The following is a 19,618-nucleotide window of genomic DNA, read 5'->3' as shown; positions in this document are numbered from 1 at the left end:
GTTGGCTCCAAAGACCACCAAGCTAGAACTTCTCAGAGAAATCAATCACTTGTTTGTACCAAAAACAATCCAAGTTCATTGGCTCAATTTTCATTGTCTATCTCTGCCCTTTTCATTCCGGTTTCACCGTGGGTAGTACCCACTCAGCAAACAGATACAATGGTGTAGCCACTGGGTGCAGATATTTGCTTATCTCTTCTCACATTTTCAGATCAAGGAAGTTGAGATGGATGTCTCTCTCTGCCCATATTTAGCTCAAAAATACCATCAGCAAACAGCTCTGAGATTTTGCTAAAGTGGTAGGTCAGAATGTCTACCAAGTCATGTCTACCAAGCATGAACATCTGTCTGATCATCTGCCAGCTCATATTTTATCTTTTTTGAGTGTGTAATAAGTTGAACACATACTAAATCTTACAGATGGTCATTTTGCCAAGTGAGCAAAGAGATGGGATTGCCCTGTTTCCTTCCTAAAATATTTAAATAATTGTTTTTTATTATTTCTCTTCATGATTGGTTCATCAGTGGGCATGATTGTCTTCTCCATCGTTTTGTGTCATTTTGAGAAAACCGAATTGGGGTCACTTAGAGGGGGTTGTAGGGCAGACAGGGTGCTCTCTTCCCACATTTTCATATGCCTATGAAGTCAAGATGGAGGTCTCTCTCTGCCCACATTTAGCTCAAAAGTACCATGAACAAACCGTGCTGAAATTTTGCTAAAATGGTAGGTCAGAATGTCTACCAAGTCATGTTCATGGTTCATCCCACAGTACAGGTGGTCCTCGACCTACCACCACAATGGAGCCCAACATTTCTATTGCTAAGGGAGGCATTTGTTTGCCCCATTCTATGACCTTTCTTGCCACAGTTGTTAAGTGAATCATTCCAGTTGATAAGTTAGTAACCTGGTTGTTAAGTGAACCTGGCTTCCCCATCGACTTTGCTAGTCAAAAGGTCGCAAAAGATGATCACATGACTTTGGGACACAGCAACGGTCCTAAGTATGAATCAGTTGCCAAGCATCTGAACTTTGATCCCATGATCATGGGGATGCTTCAAAGGTTGTAAGTGTGAAAAACTATCGTAAATCACTTTTTTTCAGTGCCATTGTATTGAAAAAAGACATTCCCCCCCCCCCAAATTTCCATCCATTCTCTCTTGTAGCTTCTTCCAAGCTGTGACAGAAGAAACGCAGTGTCATTTTTTAAAATATGTTTTTGCCCAAGTAGCGATTACAGAACTGGATAAACCATACATGGAAATCTTTGGCTGAATTTATATACAGTTCAGCAGTGGAAATCTGAGTTATCACCATGTTTGCAATGAAGATGAGAACTCGCCCCTCACATGAAATTTTCCTCAAAAATGGTTTACCTCACAACCTATGCTAACTACAACTCCTATAACCCCCCAACCAATGATGTCACGACAAGAGGAGGGGGACTTTAATCCAAATTATCTGGTCACTATCAAAATGGCATTTTATTTTAGCATTTTATAAATCAAAATTCTTGAAAACAGTAAAATGTAACAAATTGGGAGGTTTTTCTTAATCAACTTTCATCTTTTAGTCTCTTCAATTTATTTCTTTGATTATGGTGAGCTCTAAAACCATTTTCCATATATTGTTTCTTAAACCTCTAATTATTAACAAAGCAGTTTATTTTCTATTATCTTCAAATTTTGGCTTCTGAGTGAATTCAGCCTATGAAGACCCAAGAGGCTCCGAATGAAAATCTGAATAAAGACAGGGAAAGCGTATAACAAACACACTGCCTTGTTGAGTTGGCTAGTTCACTGTAAAAGTCAGCTCATCTTGCTGCCAAAATAATTATCAACTTCAGAAAAACAAAGATCAATATTTTTTTTTAAAAAATGTGTCATCAGCTTTCAGCTAGAACAGATTTGTGATGGGAAAGAATTAGGTCAAATATAATGTTTGGCCTAATTTCAAACTCCTGCATTGAGATCTTTTTCAAAGTACTGGGATACTTTTCAGACAAGGGATCAAAAAGAAAAAATAAATGCAGAAAATGTCAAGCAATATGAAAAAAGGAGGTGAAAAAGAAGAACAAATGACTGAGGAAGATTTTGTCTTCATTATCTAGAATCAGGCTTTTAAGCTGAAGTAATAAAAGTCTTCTATATTTTCAAAACAAGAAAACCGTCAAGTTAAATAACCTCAGGGACAACTATTGGGGGTGGGGGGGAAAGATGAAAATTCCAATTTCTGAAAAACTCAACTTTTAATGTACAACAATCCAAAGTACAGGAGCTTAACCATAGAAAAAATTTAATACATACTTTATAAACAACATATGTACATCAGAAATCACTTCGACAGTGGCAAATTCCTTTGTCACAAATATAAATTAATATTAGTTACTGTATTTAGTCACAGGGATTTCATTTTCCCTTTAAGTCCATGACTTTATGCACCAAAGTTCTTCTACCCCAGATTTTGGGGGGGAAAGCGAAACAGCATCGAGTTGGGTTATCGCAGCTGGATGACTGGTAGAAACCAAACAGCAGCCAGAATCATCTCCTTCAATCTTCCAATAAACCTTCATAAATTCATCAAATTAGGGACACACCCAGAATTCACCCTCCCACCAGCATTTTGTAATTCTCAACCCGGGCAAGAAGAGAACATAGAAACATTCTGTATTTATTATTCCATCTAATACTCACAATTCCATTGCAAAAATATCCCCTCCTAAAATTATGGGACCCAAATACATTTCAACCTTACAGGAAAAAGGCAGAATTTAGGAGTGAAACAGTAGCTATTCTAATTCAGTAACAATCAGAAACATATCAGAACTTAGGGGCAAAATAGCAACTATTCTAATTAAGTAACAATTACGAAGATATCAGAAGAGTGAAAGTATCCCACCTGAAAACTATCTGTCCAAATATATTTTACCCTTATGGGAACATGTCAGAAGTTTTGAATAAAAAAGTAACTATTCTAATGAATTATATTGTAATTAAGTAACAATTAAGGAAACTATCAGAAATTAAGTTTGAAAGTAGCCCCTTGAAAACTATCACCCCAAAAATATTTTGCCCTTATAGGAAAATGTAGGAGTGAAATAGTAACTATTCTAACTAATTCTATTCTAATTAAATAACAATTAAGGATCCTAATCAATGCTAAGGAGTGAAAGAATTGTTCTAATTAACTAACAAGATAGAATTCTTGGCTTCCCTTTGCTGTTGGGTATCTTTGGAATTCACATTTAGTCAACCACTCTGGGTGGAAATAAAAGGACCTTAAACAAAACTCTGTAGTGTCTTTTCTGCCATCACAGTTAACAGGTGAGATGTAATAGAAAAAGAGTGTATGGCACACTCATGGACACAGGTAGACAAACGTAGAGAAACACCCCTCTAGAAAGTTAGAAGATGAACCCTTGGTCTGATTCTTTCCCTTCTTATTTCACCGATAAAGTTTTAACACTTAACGAACTGACTTGACAGTTGAATATCAAAAATTATGGCTCAGGATTGTTGCCAGGGGCACAAAACGGGGATGCTACTTTTCAGCATGTATTTGGCCATTTCATTTTTAAAAGCAGGAATTTAACCCAAAGCAATAGATTTGGGGCAAAGTGCTCACATCTGCACACACACATACATTTTGGGGGAGGGGGGAAATATCTGTCGGAGTTGCTTTGTTTTGTTTTTTTGAGAAGCTGCTGCTGAGAAAGATCATCAAACTTTGATTATCACTCAGATCTTTGCCCCCCGTGTATAACAATTCCATGTGGGACAAAACTCCATGTTTCTCTTCCCTCAATGAGAGGCTTCCTTCATCTTGCTTAGTTCACTGGTGTCTCCTTTCTAGGGATGACAGCCATTGGGGGTTTCGAACCTTTGTAACCAGAAGTGCTAAGTTGACCATCTTGAGATGTTCATGGAATCCTGTCTGAGGGGGATCCTCCTCTCAGCTCCTTCCTCCAAGCCGAATCCCTGGTGTTCCCATGGATCATGAGGAGGAGGAGGAGAGGAAAAAAACAGGAGCTCCAGAGTCAATGTATGAATACTGAAGTCCCCCAAGGATCTACTGTCCTTCTTGCTCCTTCACAACCATGGAAACGAAAGTTCTGCCACCACCATTTAAGAACTGTTCTTTGTCCACAGCTCTCCTTGATTCAGGTAGTGCTGCTGGAAGTCCCAAAGTTGCTGAGGCAAAGAAAAGCATGGAGAAGAGAAAAGGAGGGACAGACATCATAAACCATTCCTTCTTCTTTCCTTTCGTTTTCTGGCATTCCGGCCATCTTCAGTCCATAGACTTCCAAGTCTCTGCAGTCGTCACTAAGAGTTCCAAGCATTCCCATCCAAAGTTGGTCTCGCCAGTCTGTCACTCAGTCTCCCTCCTGCCCTCCCCAACGCCAATTTTTTATTCAACAGCTGTAGCTGTTGTGGTCTTCTCTATCATCCCCTTCCAGCAGCAAATTGAACCTCAACTCCAAAGTCGTGTAGCTTTCGCCTCCATCTGTATCCTACGCAGCCTGCCTGTCCATTCCGTAAAACGCCCAGAACTCAAGTTGGCATTATGGACACAAACGCAAAATCTTCATTCCAAAACGTAGGGGGTAGACCTGACCTTGGTCTCTCCAGGTCCCTTGGTGCAGGGAAGACCACTCCCAACGTCCAGCCAGTATACTGATGGGAGGCAAATTTGGGGCCAAAATTCAGGCCCCTTGGTGGATCCAGTTCTTCTGACCCACTTCAAATTCTTACAGCCCAGAGCTCTACAGCGCTGTATTCAGGCTTTCTGGTTCCAGCATTGATAGCCCTGTAACTAGCTCTTTCCGTTTGCCTCTGCTTCTGGGCCTCTAGGTTTTCCGGCCACTCCAGTTATAATCTGGATTGTTTTTCTGCTCTAGGGGCCTATCAAGAGGTGAGCGATGCTGGATAGGAGACTTGACACCAAGCGGAGATTTCTGAGAAGGTGGAGAGCGAGGGTCAGGGAGCTGGGAGTGAGGAGGGGGAAGGACTTGCTTGTAATCAGCCGACTTGTCTGGGTGGAAAGGCCTGTAATGGTCAGATGGTCCTTGCCCATGATAATTCAAGGGAGGTCTATAGTCAGACATCCTCCGATAATCTTGTTGATAGTTCTGGGGCCGGAATCCATCTAATCTTCGTCTCTTGGCTTCATGACAGTACCTGAAGGGGAAAGAAAAAGAATTCAAAACATTCAACTCAACAGAAGAGGCAAAAATGACCCTATCTAGATCTTGGGATGCTTAACTCCCTTTGGCGTCAAAGGCATGGAAGAGAACAGGAAGGCCAGCCCAGTTCAGCAGTATCTAGACATACAATATTTCAAAATTAATATGTAGATTTAAAGATTAGAAGTTGAAAGTTGATTTTACTACGTATACTTAAATAATATTACTATTGTTACTAATGCTGTGTATTAAAATATTGAATAATTAAATGATGAAGGATTATATACATGGTGCAGCAAACGCTAACATGTTAATAACTTCTATTTTAATATTTATGATCTGGCTGACAAACGCCTTTCACTGTTTTTGGCATGCTGACTCCTGCAGAAGTCCTAGAGCCTAGCCGAATGGCCTGCTTAGCACCTCACCTGTAGTCCGGGCGTCCGCGGTAATTGCGCTCACTGTTGTACTCATCATAGGTGCGTTTACGAGAGACGTTGCTGGGCTGGTAGTTTCCTGAGCTCCGATACTGTTCTCTGCGCGCCTGGCGATCCACATAATGGTGATCCTTGTGCCAGCGCTGCTCGTATGGGTGGTATCGGTTTCTGCCCCAATTTGTATTGGCATTGCCACTGTAATTAAATTTGCGATCCCTCTGCCATTCGCTTCGTTCTGCATGACAAGGAAGGGGAAGAAACTAGCACTCTTTCCCAAGAAGCCCAAGGATCTTATCCACGTGGACTTTGTTATCTGTACTTCTCCCTTTGTCTACGATTCATTCGATTTTTATCATCTCTTTTTTAAGAAAATAAGAAAAAGGAGGAGGAGGAGGAACAATAACACAATAATCAAAGTATCCATAGCAGGAACTGCCCATCCAGAGTTGAACTGGGAGGCCCTAGAACCATGTAGCCCATGTGGCTCCACTAAGGGGACCAAGGATGGTCAGGCATTGCCCTCTTCCCCCATCTCAGGAAGTTAGATGGGACATCAGGAAGAAGGGAAGAGCTTCTCTGGTCTTCAAGAAGATCTCTTGTCACATCTGCCATCACACCGCTTCAGCCCTGCTTCGCTTTGGTGGCAGCCTGCCATAAAATATGGGGAGGGGGATGGAGGGATATAGGAAGGGGGATGAGAGGAAGCAGAAGTGCCAACCAGAGACAACGGTTGAATGATCCAAGGACACAGGCATGGGAAAGGAATGCGAATGTCCACCAAAGAGGCACCAAACTTTGGGAATTGTTACCAAAACAACTAATTTGACTCACATTGGACACTAAAAAGGATGACCAGGGAGAAGAAAGGGAAAATTACTGGGTGTGTGAAGGAATCCCAGATCTAGCTTTGCTTATGCTGTAACCACTTGGCTTTAGTAAAAGCAGACCTTTTACTAAATGCAACTCAACTGCAAATGGAGACAAGAGTCTTTCTTTCCTAAATGCCCAAGTTGGGTCAGGCCTGAAAATCTCTCACCTGTGTGGCTGAAATGCCTTCTATTCGGCTGGTTGTAATTCTCTCGCGGATGTCCATGCATCTGGGAAGGGTGGGGAGATGGCTGCTGCAGCTTTTGACCATGAGGGCTATGGGGGACAGGAGACATCGGAATATCGCGACTGGGCCCAGGAGTTTCTGGACGAAGCCGCTTGCCACTCGTTGTCTCTTCCTTCTTCTTATGTTCATGCTGAGCAGAAAGACAACATGGTCAGAAAACTCAAAAGGCCAACAGTAACAATGACTTGGGTCTCATAAACCACGGGCTGGGGAGGAGGGAGGTTGCTGAAGAATATTGGAGAGCCTCTTCTAGAGAAAAGGATTAAATAAACAAACAGAAAGAAAAGTGAAAGTTTTAAGGCTTTACACCCCTCCAACTCTTCATTTGTGACCAAATATGTCTTCATCATCAAGGTTTGCTAAGCCAGCCCCTTTTGGCTCCCCAGGGACCCTAATTCCTGAGGTTTTCTTTTGCACAAGATGTTCCCTGTCCTTCCTTCTCTTTATTTATATTTGTATCCCTTCCATTCTACTGCACAACAGAAGCATACCCACACCCCTCTGTTCTTACCTCCTGTTCCCGGGATCTCTTTTTGTTAGCCATCTTGTATATCTTATGTAATTTCTTGGCATTAAATTCGGTAAACTTGGAGACAAACACCCATAGATTCCTGAAAGAAGGTGAACAGTTATTTTAATTTTCTCTTTTTAGGAACTGGGACAAAAGCCCAGGAAAGAGGAAAGAGATGCCCCAAACAAGCAGTGATGGAGAGATGTTTTCTTCTGGGCTCCCAAAATCCCCTCTGACACCCCCTCTGCTTCTAAAAATGACTTGCTTCAAAGTTGAGTCATGAAGACTCCCAAGATAAAGTCTGCAGATTTTGCTCTAAGCATGGCAGGACCCAGTCTGCTACTTCTCTTTACTACTGCGAATGCCTCTATGGTGGTTTTCTAGGAGTTTGGACAAAAATATGGATTTTCTTTTTAACACTCTAACATATTTCCACATAGGGGAATTCAACACAATTCAACAATTGGAGACTGCATCTCCTTTGTAGCATTTCAGCAGGAATTGGACTTAGTTTGCTTGTGGCTATGTAGAGATTCTAGGCTTTTTCCTCTTTTAACTCCATCCCCAGGTTCTGCTTCTTCTTCCCCTACACCTCCAAACTCAAAAAGAATCCTGACCCACAAGTCTGACTGCAACATCAGGACAAGAGAGGGAGGGAGGGAGAGAGAGAAAGATTGAAGATTTGGTGGGCAGGCAAATCACCTTCTCCATACATTAAGAACTTCCTGTTCATTGTGGATTTTCAAACATTCAGCAATGTGGTCTCCTATCTTAAGCAGGCAACTCCGAGTTTGCTCCAGCTGCTCTTGGTCTGTAAGTCCTCTTTCCGGCTTATCTAGCTGCTTCAAGGACTTTTTTACTGGCCTCATCAGCTCTTTGCACTTGGGAGACAGAAAAAGCAAAGCTCCGCATTAGTGGCACATCAGAAGGAAGGCGGAGGAAAGGAAGACCCCGATTGAGGCAACCTTTTGAGGCTAGGGGCCCATTTGAATTTGGGGGAGGGGATCTGCTGTGGGCATCCTTCCAAAATGACAACCACAGAAATCTTCAAAGAAACATCTGGAGCCACATGGTATCAAGACCCAGTTTGCTGGGCAAGATCAAGGAAGTGAAAACTATCCCAAATTTCAGGATGGAATTTAAAACTCGTCTGGGGAAGTCATAAAATCTTGGAGACCGTGCAAGAGATTTCCCATCTTTTTTTAGGTGAATTCATTAAAGTGAAGGAATGATATTTTTGTTTCGATCCAGAATATGACGGTATTAGTGTCCTTTGCGACCTTCTGTCAAAGGGGAAGACAGATTCACTTAATTTAACAACCGCAGTGATTCACTTAACAGCTGTAGCAAGAAAGGTCGTAAAACTGGGGCAAAACTCAAGTTAGCTAATTTCCCATTTTACAAACATAAATTCTGGGCTCGATTGTGGTTGTAAATCTACCTGTTTATTTGTTTCTGACCTGAAGAAAATCTGAAGTCCTTTTTTGTATCCTTCCCTCCCCCCCCAATTCTTCTCATTTTTCCACTCCCCCCCCCCGCCCCCTTTGACTCCCATTCCCTATTTTTAAATCTTTTGGGGTTGGTTAAGTTTGTATTTTATCTTTCATTGAAACTTAATTAAAGAAGAGGTAAGCTGATTTCGTAACTAAATAGCTGCTGCCCCACTGAGTCAAAGAGAAATTTTCTGGAGTCAATGACCCTTTGACTCTTTGACTTTTCCCCATTGTGTTCCTAGAGAAGACTCACAATGGTGAAGGTTGCATGGTCTAAATCATCCTCTTCCTCTTCTTCGATGGGGACAGGCTCACTTCCTGCCGTAATATGGACAGGACCCTGACCCAAAGGTTTCTTCCCTTTGTTTCCGGGTTTCGCCTCGGCGCCTTTGGGCTGTGAAAAGAGTAGAGGAGATAGCATCCCTCATGAAACAGCACAGGATGGAAAGTCACAGATGTGCCAATAGGCAAATGGAAGACACCCAACCACCCCAAAAAAAACCCAAGGGTGGTGAGAAACTTGCATTCTGCTGCCTGGAATTTCCAGGTGATTCCTTTGCCCCTTCAAACAGGGCTCTCCATCTTTATGATAAAAAGTACAGGTAAAGATTTACTCTGTCTAGTCAGGGCTGACTCTAGGAGACGGTGCTCATCCCCCTTTTTGGCCAAGAGAGGCAGCATTGTCCGAAAACAATTCCCGTGGTCATGTGGCCAGCATGGAAGCATACGCCAAAGGCACATGGAAGGCTGTTACCTTCCCACCAAAGTGGTACTTCTTCATCTACTCACATCTGCATGCTTTCGAACTGCTAGGTGGGCAGAGGAGCTGAGCCAAGTAACGGGAGCTCACCCATTATGGGGAACTCGGGTCTCGAACCCAGGCAGTCAGCCATCCAGCTGACAAACCCAGCGTCTTTAACCGCTGAGCCATCGTGGCCCATTTTTGTGATAATGGACTCTCTAAACGAATGGCATGCATACCCCCCTTATGAATAAAACCAAGAAATATGCATTTTACTTTCTAAAAGAGATGTAATCTTCAGCATACTTCGATTGTGACTGATTTAGGACACGTACCTATAAATGAATTGTTTTTAGCTTTTTGTCTTTCTATTCTGAATGGCCAGATATGTAAAATAATGGACAGAAATACTATCATGTACCCTTTTCCATTCCTCTTTAGCAGAAAAGCATCCACCGTTCACAGGCCTGGTGGACAGTTTTGAAAGACAGTTAGCCAACTCTCAAAACTCGCTCCAACCTTTTCTTCCTACTTTGGGTGGGAAAAGCTTTTGGATTTTTTAAAAAAACGTGTCAACCCAACAACTTTTTTCAGCCCTGGGATCACTTATGCAATGATCACTGAAGAACGAGAAATCTTCCTGAAAACAAATCTGAAGCTCAGCTGCGTGGAAATTTTATCTTCCTATGCAGTCTGCTGATTTCTCAGAGGTGGGCAAGACCAAAATAACATTATTCGAAGTCAGGAAATATAGAGTATTTGAGACACTGTTCGGGAAAGCCTAGGAAGCCAGATAAAGCATCATTCAATACATGCTCAATGATAGCCAATTGAAAATTGTGGGCAAGCCAGGTAGTTACAAAGTCTCACAATTGGCTATGATTTGGTTTGTCTTCTTCTGAGATGTTTCTTAGATTTCTCAGCCAAAACCACAATCTGGGGAGTTCCTGATACTCTTCCACCCAGTTATCCCTACTCAATCCTGCTTAGCTTCTCAGTTCTAACAAGGACAGCCAAAGCATTCACCCTGGCCCAAAGGCCTAAAGAATGAAGTAAAAGAAAGTTCTACCCATAATATGAAGTTGATTTTAACCAAGGTTAAATTATTCACATAACCACACAGCCAAGTTACCAACACACATATGTGAACCTTGGTTAAAATCAGTAATGGCATGGCCACCAAGACAGGTTAACACTAGTAGCTACCTGTTCCATTTCATCCTGTTTTTCTTCCTGTTCCTGGTTTTTGGCTGGCTGCTGAGCTTTGATTTCTGGGCTTTTGTCTGACTGCTTAACCTTCTTTTCGTGGCTTTGGCCTGGCTGCTTTATCTTTGTTTTTTTGGCCTTTGATTGGCAGCTTAACCTAGTATTCTTTCTACTCCTCCATTTTCAGGGCATTCTTACATACCCCATCCTCCTTGGGGGTGGGGGCAAAAATGTGGATACTAAGGATCCCAGCAAGGATCCCAGCAGGTCTCAACGAAATGGCTCCATCAGTCTGGGATTTTTCTGAACTGTAGCCCCTGGCTAAGGTGGCACTCCCAAAATGGTAGAGACCTTAAATTTTTGTCCACCATTCTCTCCACCAGGAAGTCCTGGTTCCTCAGTATTCATGCTTACCTTCTTCTGTCCTTCTACTGACTGGTTCTCTGGAGGCTGCGGAGAAGAGGCTTCATTTCCTGGCTCCTCCTTGATTTTGGGGGGTTTGTTTTCTTTCCGGATTCGGGGCTTCACACTTTTGGCCTTGTCCTAGGTCAGAAGAACAGCCCATGAGGGAACAGAGGATCAGAAAACCCTCCTTGCTGGTCAATTTGGTGGGCCCCATCTTTATTTGTGCAAACCCTTTCCTGTATAGAGTCACCCAGCTCCCTGCAGTATTTCTGGGGCTCTGGAGAGTGACCCTCTTTATACCTCAATGGGGAAGTTTTCTCATGGACAGAGATGATGCACCACTTGTCCTCCTGCACCGATAGCTTCTTCCCAGGGAGCAGAAGTAGGTGTGACAATTGGGGCCTTTGCATGGATTCGATTTATGTATTAATTGTGCCTGTTCATGGACAGGGAGGCCCCCTTCATGGTCACTCAAGTCCTAGCTGCTTTCCAGTTGGACTACTGCAATGCACTCCACAGTGGGCTGCCCTTGAAGGCAAGCAGAAACTTCAAATGATCCAGAAAAAAGCAGCATCCACAGCTTTGGGCACACCATGGTTCACTCATGCTATACCACCCTGCTTGGCGCGTGTGTGTGTGAATGTGTGTGTGTATACCAAGATTGGGGAAGGCTGATTAAGAGCCCTTTCCAGTTTCTTTATTTTGCCCCACCCTTCCTATGTCCATATTTTCCACCACAAAGACTGGAAACTTGAGTTTGGCATGTGCTAACTTCTCAAACAACACATAGCAGAAACAATGTCCACTCGATCAAACGGAGCTTGCTTGATGGCGGAACTGACCTCCTCTGTCTTGTTGAGGTTCTCCTTCCTCTTCGTGTCTCTTTGGATAAGTTTCATCAGATAATCTACTCGCGCCTGAAGCTGCTTCCCCTGTGGCTTTTTATCTGTCTCAACTGGTAAAATCTGGGGATGGGTGGAGAAGGAATAAACATAAAAGAGAGGGACTTGTTTAGAATCATCCAGCTGGCTTTGTGCCCAAGGCAGGACTAGAATTCACAGTCTCCCGAATTCTCCTGGTGCCTTAACCAGGGGAGCAAACCGGTTCTGTGTTTTATGCATAAAATCAACGCAAAAAAACATTGCTTGTCAAGCTGTAGAACCAGTAATCTCCGCATCCGATGCCACCGCTTTCTGCAGAAGTTCTTTTTTCAAGTGTTATTAATTTGGGGTTGCATCTGTAAAACATTGACCCCCGTGTGAAGCTCCTTGTACCTTGTCGGTGAGGTTCAGTTCTGGGTCTGACTTGATGAGCTCCCAGTTCCCACATCCGTGCTCGTAAATCCCCCGCAGCAAGCAAGAGTCCTCTTCCACTCCCCAGTCTACATCGAAATGGGCAGATTTGACACGGCAGTTCAGACGGAACCTGCAAAATTGGAGCAGAGGACAGGCGAAAGATGACAAGCGATCCCACAAGAAGTGTCCCTTCATCAATAAAGTTCTACAACACAACCAGATAAGACAAAAGAAAGGCAAAGTTAGAGGTGTGTGTGAAAGTGCGGATATGCACCCACAGGTGAAATTGTCTCTCTTAAACCTCTTCTCACTAGCTAACGTAAGTTTTACCTAAACTGACCGAAGGACCATTCCTTAATTGCTCTAAGAAAAGACCAAATTCATATGAGAATCAGCTATTAAGACTTAGCTGAAGAAAAAGGCCACACAGAGTTGGCCTTGAAGGGAGTCTTTCCTCTCCCCTAAGTTATCTTCTCCCTGGAGAAGATGAGGAACCAAGATGGCCGGAAGTATCTAATAGAATAACGAAGTTGGAAGGGACCTTGGAGGTCGTCTAGTCCAATTCCCTGCTGAAGCAGCAGACCCTATACCATTCTGAACAAATGACTGTCTTTGTTGTTGTTCATTGCGAAGTCGTGTCCAACCCATCAAGACCCCATGGACAACGTTCCTCCAGGCCTTCCTGTCCTCTACCATCCTCTGGAGTCCATTTAAGCTCACGCCGACTGCTTCAAACTCCATCCATCCACCTCGTTCTCTGTCGTCCCCTTCTTCTTTTGCCCTCAATCCTTCCCAGCATTAGGCTCTTCTCCAGGGAGTCCTTCCTTCTCATTAGGTGGCCAAAGGATTTGAGTTTCCTCTTCAGGTTCTGGCCTTCTAAAAAGCAGTCAGGGTTGATCTCCTCTAGGACTGACCGATTGGATAGCCTTGCAGTCCAAGGGACTTGCAGGAGTCTTCTCCAGCAACATAGTTCAAAGGCGTGGGGGCTGTGCACGCATTGCATTTTGGAGGTTTGGGCGCTTGCGCGCACATTCATGCATGTGCGCGTTGGGCACTCAGTCCGGAAAAGGTTAGCCATCACTGGCCTAAGGGTTTATTTTATTTAAGAGCAACATGTAAGTCCACCCACCCCCAAAAAACCTGTGTTTTCTTCTTCTTTTGGCTACTCGTGGCTCGCACACTTGCGCCTGTCTTAGATGGTTATGCTTACCTTGTCCTTTCCACTGGGTCACTGGGAATGGTCTGATGGAGCATTGCAAACTCCTCTTCGTGCTGAATAATCGCTTTCACGTTCACCTGGACTCCCGAGATCTTAATGGTGGGTCCCTTTCTCTTCCCTGGTCCTTTACCTGAATAAAAGGAGCCACACAGTCACCATCAGATGGGGTGGGTTGGGAATCGCATTTAAAGTGCATTCAGCACCTGAAACTTTAACATGTTCCCGTTTTACCAGCCTGTTATTGTAGGAGAAGAGCAGGCAGAAGTAGGGGGAGGATTGGAGTTAAACGTGTTATCAGTTTAGAATCCTTGCATGGCCACAAATGAGCCTCTCTTGAATTCTATTAACCCTTATCAGGTGACAATTTAGTAATCAACTTTATTTGACTAGATTCTTGCATATCGGCTTGAATAAATCTTCTGTGCTGCAACTTAAACTATAGTCCTGATCCTTTGCACCTGACAGTGATTTTGGAAAAGGAGGACAAGTTTTTGCATCATTTTCACTGTCTCTACATGTCCAGTTGCCTCTTGAAAAAGCACCTTTGGACAACCATGACCTGGATGACTGAGAATCTCCATAGACATTTTCCTAGGTTAGCTTGATGGAAAGTGAAAAAAATGGAAACTGAGAAATCATTGGGGAAGATCGATTAAGCAAATACTGAACCAATTGTGTAAACAACATAGTTGCAGAGTTCAGGTCTCCTTAAGCACGAATTCCTCATATGGTGCCAACTTTCTTTATCTAGCGTCACAGGCTCCTAACCCTGGATTCTGAGCCAGGTCCTTGGGTTGACCACCAACCTTTTCCCATCACAGAAAGCCCCTTTCCTCACTTTCAGTTGGGTTCTCCTTCAGGTGCTCCTCATACTCCTGCATGGCTGAAGCACAACTGTTATGGAGAAGTTCTGCCAAACGTTTCAGATCAGCTACCGATTTCTCTACCAGTTCGGCATCCCGAGCAAGGCATTCCAGTCTGAAAAAAGGAGATGGAATGTAATAAAAGGTGCTCTATAGCAAACGTTTGACTCTCCCTCCCTCAACACACCCACCAATCGGACATTATTTTAAAGCACTTCCAGAATATGGACGGACTTAGAATAAGCTACCAGAAAAACGATTAAAAAAAAAAAATCACAGTGTGAAAGCAAATTACAATTATAATTTGGTGGACTGCACGTTCTCTGTAATCTGTCACTCACCGTTCCAAAGGAACACCAAACTTCTTGTATGCCTTGATAAATCTGTGGAATTTAAACAGGAAGAGCAACAAATGTTAAGAGAGGTTTGCTAAAGGCCTCCATTTCCCCACCTCCCGCTTGTGGTTCTGGTCCCATCCAGGGGTGAAATGCTCCCGGTTCGGACTGGATCGCCCGATCCGGTAGCGATGGAAGCAGGTGGTCCGGAGAACTAGTAGCAAAAATCTCTGCACCCCCCTCTTCTCATGTCCAGCTGAGCCACATGATCATCAGAGGCTTTTTTTTTTTTCCAAAGCATTTTTTCTATAACCTCTTCCAAAGAAAAAATGCTTTTAAAAGTAAAAAAAAAAAGCCTCTGATGATCGCGCGGCTCAGCTGGGATCCTCAGAGGCTTTTCAAAGCATTTTTTTCTGCAACCTCTTGGCCGAAGAGGTGGTAAAAAAAATGCTTTGAAAAGTCTCTGACAATCCCAGCTGAGTTGCTTGATCGGCAGAGGCTTTTCAAAGCATTAGAAAAAATGCTTTGAAAAGTTTAAAAAAAAAAAGTTGGCCACGCCCACCCAGTCACATTACACGCCCCCCACCAAGCCACGCCCACAGAACCGGCAGTAACAAATTTTACATTTCACCCCTGGTCCCATCCCTCCTAAATTTAACCCCCTCCAGATATGCCCCGAGTACAACTCTCAAGTTGCCCAATATTTACAAACCAAGGAAGGCTGCAGAAGTTTTCTTACAATATTTTCTTCCTTTGCTCTGGACGCTCAAGATGGCTGGAGTAATCTCCCCTCCTTTCATCCCACCATATTTATACCTCTCTGGGAGGTAGGCTGGGCATCCCTCCCACCTTTTCCAGTTCATCTTAGCTCTGGCAAATGATGAAAAACCAATCCAGAAGAATCCCTGGCTTTCTCCCCAGGTGCCAACCTTCTGATTTCAGTGTCTGTAAATCCTTCCACTGTGTCCTTCCGAACACTGCGAGGCCGTCCTCTGCGTTTCGGCCTTTTGTCGTCATCAGAATCCTCTGTCTCGGTGTCCGACCCAGAAGACCTCTGGAGCTTTCTCTTTATTTCAACATCCGACTCACTGTCGTTGGCCTGAGCCTGTCGGGGCCAGAGAAAGGAGAGGCTTATCTATCATTTTTTATTCCTATTTCTTTTCTAACCACTCATAAAATCTTCCCCACGTCCTGAGATACATCAATTCCGCTCTATCTTTTATTCTTAAGGTTAATCTATTCATTTCTGCACATTCTAAAATCTTTTTTATTACTTCACCTTCTGACGGGATATTTTCTGTCTTCCAATTTTGTGCAAATACAATTCTTGCTGCTGTTATTACATGTATTATTAAATACACATCGATTCCTCTCTATCTTTTATTCTTAAGGTTAATCTATTCATTTCCGCACATTCTAAAAATCTTTTTTATTACTTCACCTTCTGACGGGATTTTTTCTGTCTTCCAATATTGTGCAAATACAATTCTTGCTGCTGTTATTACATGTATTATTAAATACACATCTTCTTTACTATATCTCTCTGGAAAATACCCAATAGGAAAAACTCTGGTTTTAATTCTATAGATTTATGTAGCATTTCCTCCAACCATTTTTAAATAAAATTGAAAAAACTTAAGAAAGAAAGAAAGAAAGAAAGAAAGAAAGAAAGAAAGAAAGAAAGAAAGAAAGAAAGAAAGAAAGAAAGAAAGAAAGAAAGAAAGAAAGAAAGAAAGAAAGACCAGGCACAGAGAGATCCTCTTTGCCAGAGGCTGTAAATGCCAAGTGGTCCTCGACTTACAGCAGTCCATTTAGTGACCATTCAAAGCTACAAGGCCGCTGAAAAGGGACTTAGGGCCCTTTTTCACCCTTATCACCGTTGCAGCATCCTCTTGGCCATGTGACCTACATTCAGATGCTTGGCAACTGACATGTACTTAGGACAGTTGCAGTGTCCCGGGGTCATGGAGTTCCCCTTTTGTGACCCTTCTGACGAGCAGAGGCAATGGGGAAGCAAGAGTCACTTAACAACCGTGTGACTAACTTCACTGCGGTGATTCACTCAACAAATGTAGCAAGAAAAGTCGTAAAATGAGGCAGGGTTCCCTTGACAAATTTCTCACTTCAGCGACATGAATTTCTGGGCTCAATTGTGGTCGTAAGTCAAGAACCACCTGGACTTTGCACCCTGAACACTCAATGCTCCATGAAGGGATGGGAGATCTAAGGAACAAAGCTGGAGTTTCGCAATGCCACCCATAAGCCTTGAGCCTGTGGGTCCCCAGGAACATGCTGTGTGTTTCTCAACACCAACCAAAGTGTGAATTTACCCTTCTGCAAAACTAAACATCTATTGCCATAATGGTAGGCTTTCTGGGCCCACTGGAAGCAAGGAAACAGGCTGCTTCCTGCCTCCGGAGCGCCTCAGGTGGTGGTGGGGAAGGCCTGTTTTTTTCTCTACCCAGGCTCCAGAGCCTTTCTAGGAGCTTGGGGAGGGCGAAAACAGCCTTCCCCACTCCCTCGGAGGCCTCTGGAGGCCGGAAATGGCTCGTTTGCCAATTTCTGGTGGGCCCAGAAGGCCCGCCATTACGGCAATAGATGTTTAGCTATCTGGGGGGATGGAGAAGGCCATTTTCACCCTCCCCAAGCTCCTAGAAAGGCTCTGGAGCCTGGGGAGAGAAAAAAACAGGCCTACTGGGCCCACCGAGTTATCGCGTGCCAGGAACGGGGGGAGGGGTCACACATGCATGCGCGGGGGTGGGGCACATAGAATTACGGGTTTGGGCACGCGTGCATGCGACCCCCTCCCTCTCCCCACTCCTGGCATTCGATGGCAAAAAGGTTAGCCATCACTGATCTATTGTATCTCCAACAGAACCATCTATATTATCTGAAAGTCCTCCATCCACTGCTATTGTTTTGAAGGGTTTTTTCCCCCCCACGCAGGATGAGGTGTGATGACTCCTGTTATGGGTCTTACACTACATAAAACTACCTTTTTGGCTGAGCTGCGAATCCTTGGCAGCATGTATATCTCCTCGAGTTCCTTCTGCCGCTCCTCTTCTTCCACTTTCTTCCTCTGTTCCTCAGGAATGATGTTTTCCCACTCCTTCTGAGATTTCTCTTCCGCCTCGGCTTCTTCCTCTTCTGTTGTAGCAAAGTTTGCTACCTGAGAAGATGACACAACAAGGCTTTCTATACTGGGCTTCCATAACACATCCTGGACGTAAGGTGTTTCAACTCCTTCCCTCGGGGCGCCGCTATAAAGGCACTGCTTGCCAAAACAACTAGAAACAAAAACAGCTTTTTCCCTCCTGCCATCACTCTGCTGAACACCTAATGACCACACAACTGTCTTGTGTCTAAGGGCATTTATCCAAGTAATAAGGCTGCATTGCTATTATCCTTCTCATCTTTCCTACTAGCTTCTCCTACTGGTATCTTATTGTTTGTATGCGCACTGCGAGCTTATGCACCAGAGACAAATTGGCCAATGGAGATGCTTCTGCTGCTTCTGCCATGGTGGCACAGTGGTTAGAATGCAGTACTGCGGGCTATTTCTGCTGACTGCCAGCAGGTCGGGTCTCACTAGGCTCAAGGTTGACTCAGCTTTCCATCCTTCTTAAGGTCGGTAAAATGAGAACCCAGATTGTTGGGGCCAATATGCTGACTGCTTAGAGAGGGCTGTAAAGCACTGTGAAGTGGTATATAAGTCTAAGTGCTATTGCTATTGCTATTGCTATTGCTATTGCTATTGCTTCTTCTTCTTCTTCTTCTTCTTCTTCTTCTTCTTCTTCTTCTTCTTCTTCTTCTTCTTCTTCTTCTTCTTCTTCTTCTTCTTCTTCTTCTTCTTCTTCCTTCTTCTTCTTCATCATCATCATCTTATCTTCATCTTTCTTCTTCTCCTTCTTCCCTTGTCCCTTCTTCTCCCCCCCCCCCCGTCCTTCCTCCTCTTCCTCCCTTAATGATCATGGCCTTAGAAACTCCTTCCAGCCCTGAGATTTCCTCCTCAAGATGGTTGTACAGGAATCTTCCTGTCTCAGCTAGCTCTTCAGTTGTTTAACTGGAGCTGTTTCCAGAAGATCCAAAAATCTGAGCTGTTAATTTCAGGTTTCTAACTAAACAACATGTTGACTTTGTTAGCTGTGGGTCCCCCCAAGATCTGGGGTAGAAGAACTTTGTCTCACTGTGTCTCCATTTCAATTATATTTAAGTAAGATTTATGGATATGAAGGCACTTCATATTTCCTCTGCTGTCACAGTTTATTGCCACCCAATGTGTAGCTTATTGGATGGCAATATTTGAGCATTTTTTAAATTGCCACCTAGGATTGAACTCTCATCCTTCTGAGTGAGAGGTGAGTGTCTTCACCTCTAGGCCATCACGCCATTCCCTTTAATTCCATTGATAATGCTATTCTGAATTCTGAAACCTTTGATGCGCCTTTTCTGGGCCTGTACCTTAAACTGTGAAAGCAGTTCATCTGTTGCACTTGTGGATGGTTCATTCTCTCGTGTCTCAGCCAGGCGTAAGATTTCCTCAATGTCCATTTCCTGGAAGCAGGGGGGGAAAAGTGTAATCAGACACACACCAATATGAGATATTTAATATTGTCCTTCTGATACGGAAATGAATTTGCTTGAGTTAAATCTCTGCCAATTTCAAATGACATCCCAAGGAGATGAAATATGTTTCAGAAAACTCACCTGCGGTTCAGATTCTTCCCCTTCCGCTTCTTTAAAAAGGTCTTCAGCTCCAAACTTCAAGATGGCTGTCAGTTCTTCCTTGTTGAATGGGTTGGAACTAGAGAAAAAAAA

General features: G+C 43.5%; 1 protein-coding gene across 3 annotated transcripts in view; it reads right to left on the bottom strand.

Moving 5' to 3' along the window:
• Nucleotides 1–2,227: 2,227 nt before the first annotated feature.
• CHD2 (chromodomain helicase DNA binding protein 2) overlaps nucleotides 2,228–19,618 on the bottom strand; it is a 69,541-nt gene continuing 52,150 nt past the window's right edge. For 2 of the 3 annotated variants that reach the window (XM_087877794.1, XM_034424728.3), the window contains exons 23-38: nucleotides 19,508–19,604; nucleotides 19,262–19,354; nucleotides 17,796–17,969; nucleotides 15,730–15,905; nucleotides 14,807–14,848; nucleotides 14,441–14,580; nucleotides 13,594–13,732; nucleotides 12,363–12,513; nucleotides 11,931–12,053; nucleotides 11,098–11,226; nucleotides 8,989–9,129; nucleotides 7,945–8,123; nucleotides 7,243–7,342; nucleotides 6,654–6,861; nucleotides 5,609–5,852; nucleotides 2,228–5,175 (exon numbers count right to left, since the gene is read on the bottom strand). In XM_087877794.1, coding sequence (XP_087733920.1) covers nucleotides 4,845–5,175; nucleotides 5,609–5,852; nucleotides 6,654–6,861; nucleotides 7,243–7,342; nucleotides 7,945–8,123; nucleotides 8,989–9,129; nucleotides 11,098–11,226; nucleotides 11,931–12,053; nucleotides 12,363–12,513; nucleotides 13,594–13,732; nucleotides 14,441–14,580; nucleotides 14,807–14,848; nucleotides 15,730–15,905; nucleotides 17,796–17,969; nucleotides 19,262–19,354; nucleotides 19,508–19,604 — 2,467 coding nt within the window. In that variant the 3' untranslated portion in view covers nucleotides 2,228–4,844. The remainder of the gene's footprint in view (nucleotides 5,176–5,608; nucleotides 5,853–6,653; nucleotides 6,862–7,242; nucleotides 7,343–7,944; nucleotides 8,124–8,988; nucleotides 9,130–11,097; nucleotides 11,227–11,930; nucleotides 12,054–12,362; nucleotides 12,514–13,593; nucleotides 13,733–14,440; nucleotides 14,581–14,806; nucleotides 14,849–15,729; nucleotides 15,906–17,795; nucleotides 17,970–19,261; nucleotides 19,355–19,507; nucleotides 19,605–19,618) is intronic. The other variant, XM_087877795.1, reaches the window with a different exon arrangement.

Source organism: Pantherophis guttatus, chromosome 13, assembly GCF_059756535.1.
Source record: "Pantherophis guttatus breed Tessera chromosome 13, ASM5975653v1, whole genome shotgun sequence".
In the NCBI taxonomy this organism is placed as follows: Eukaryota; Metazoa; Chordata; class Lepidosauria; order Squamata; family Colubridae; genus Pantherophis; species Pantherophis guttatus.
The sequence above is the reverse complement of the archived record's forward strand: the minus strand, read 5'-3'. Positions and strand labels throughout refer to the sequence as shown.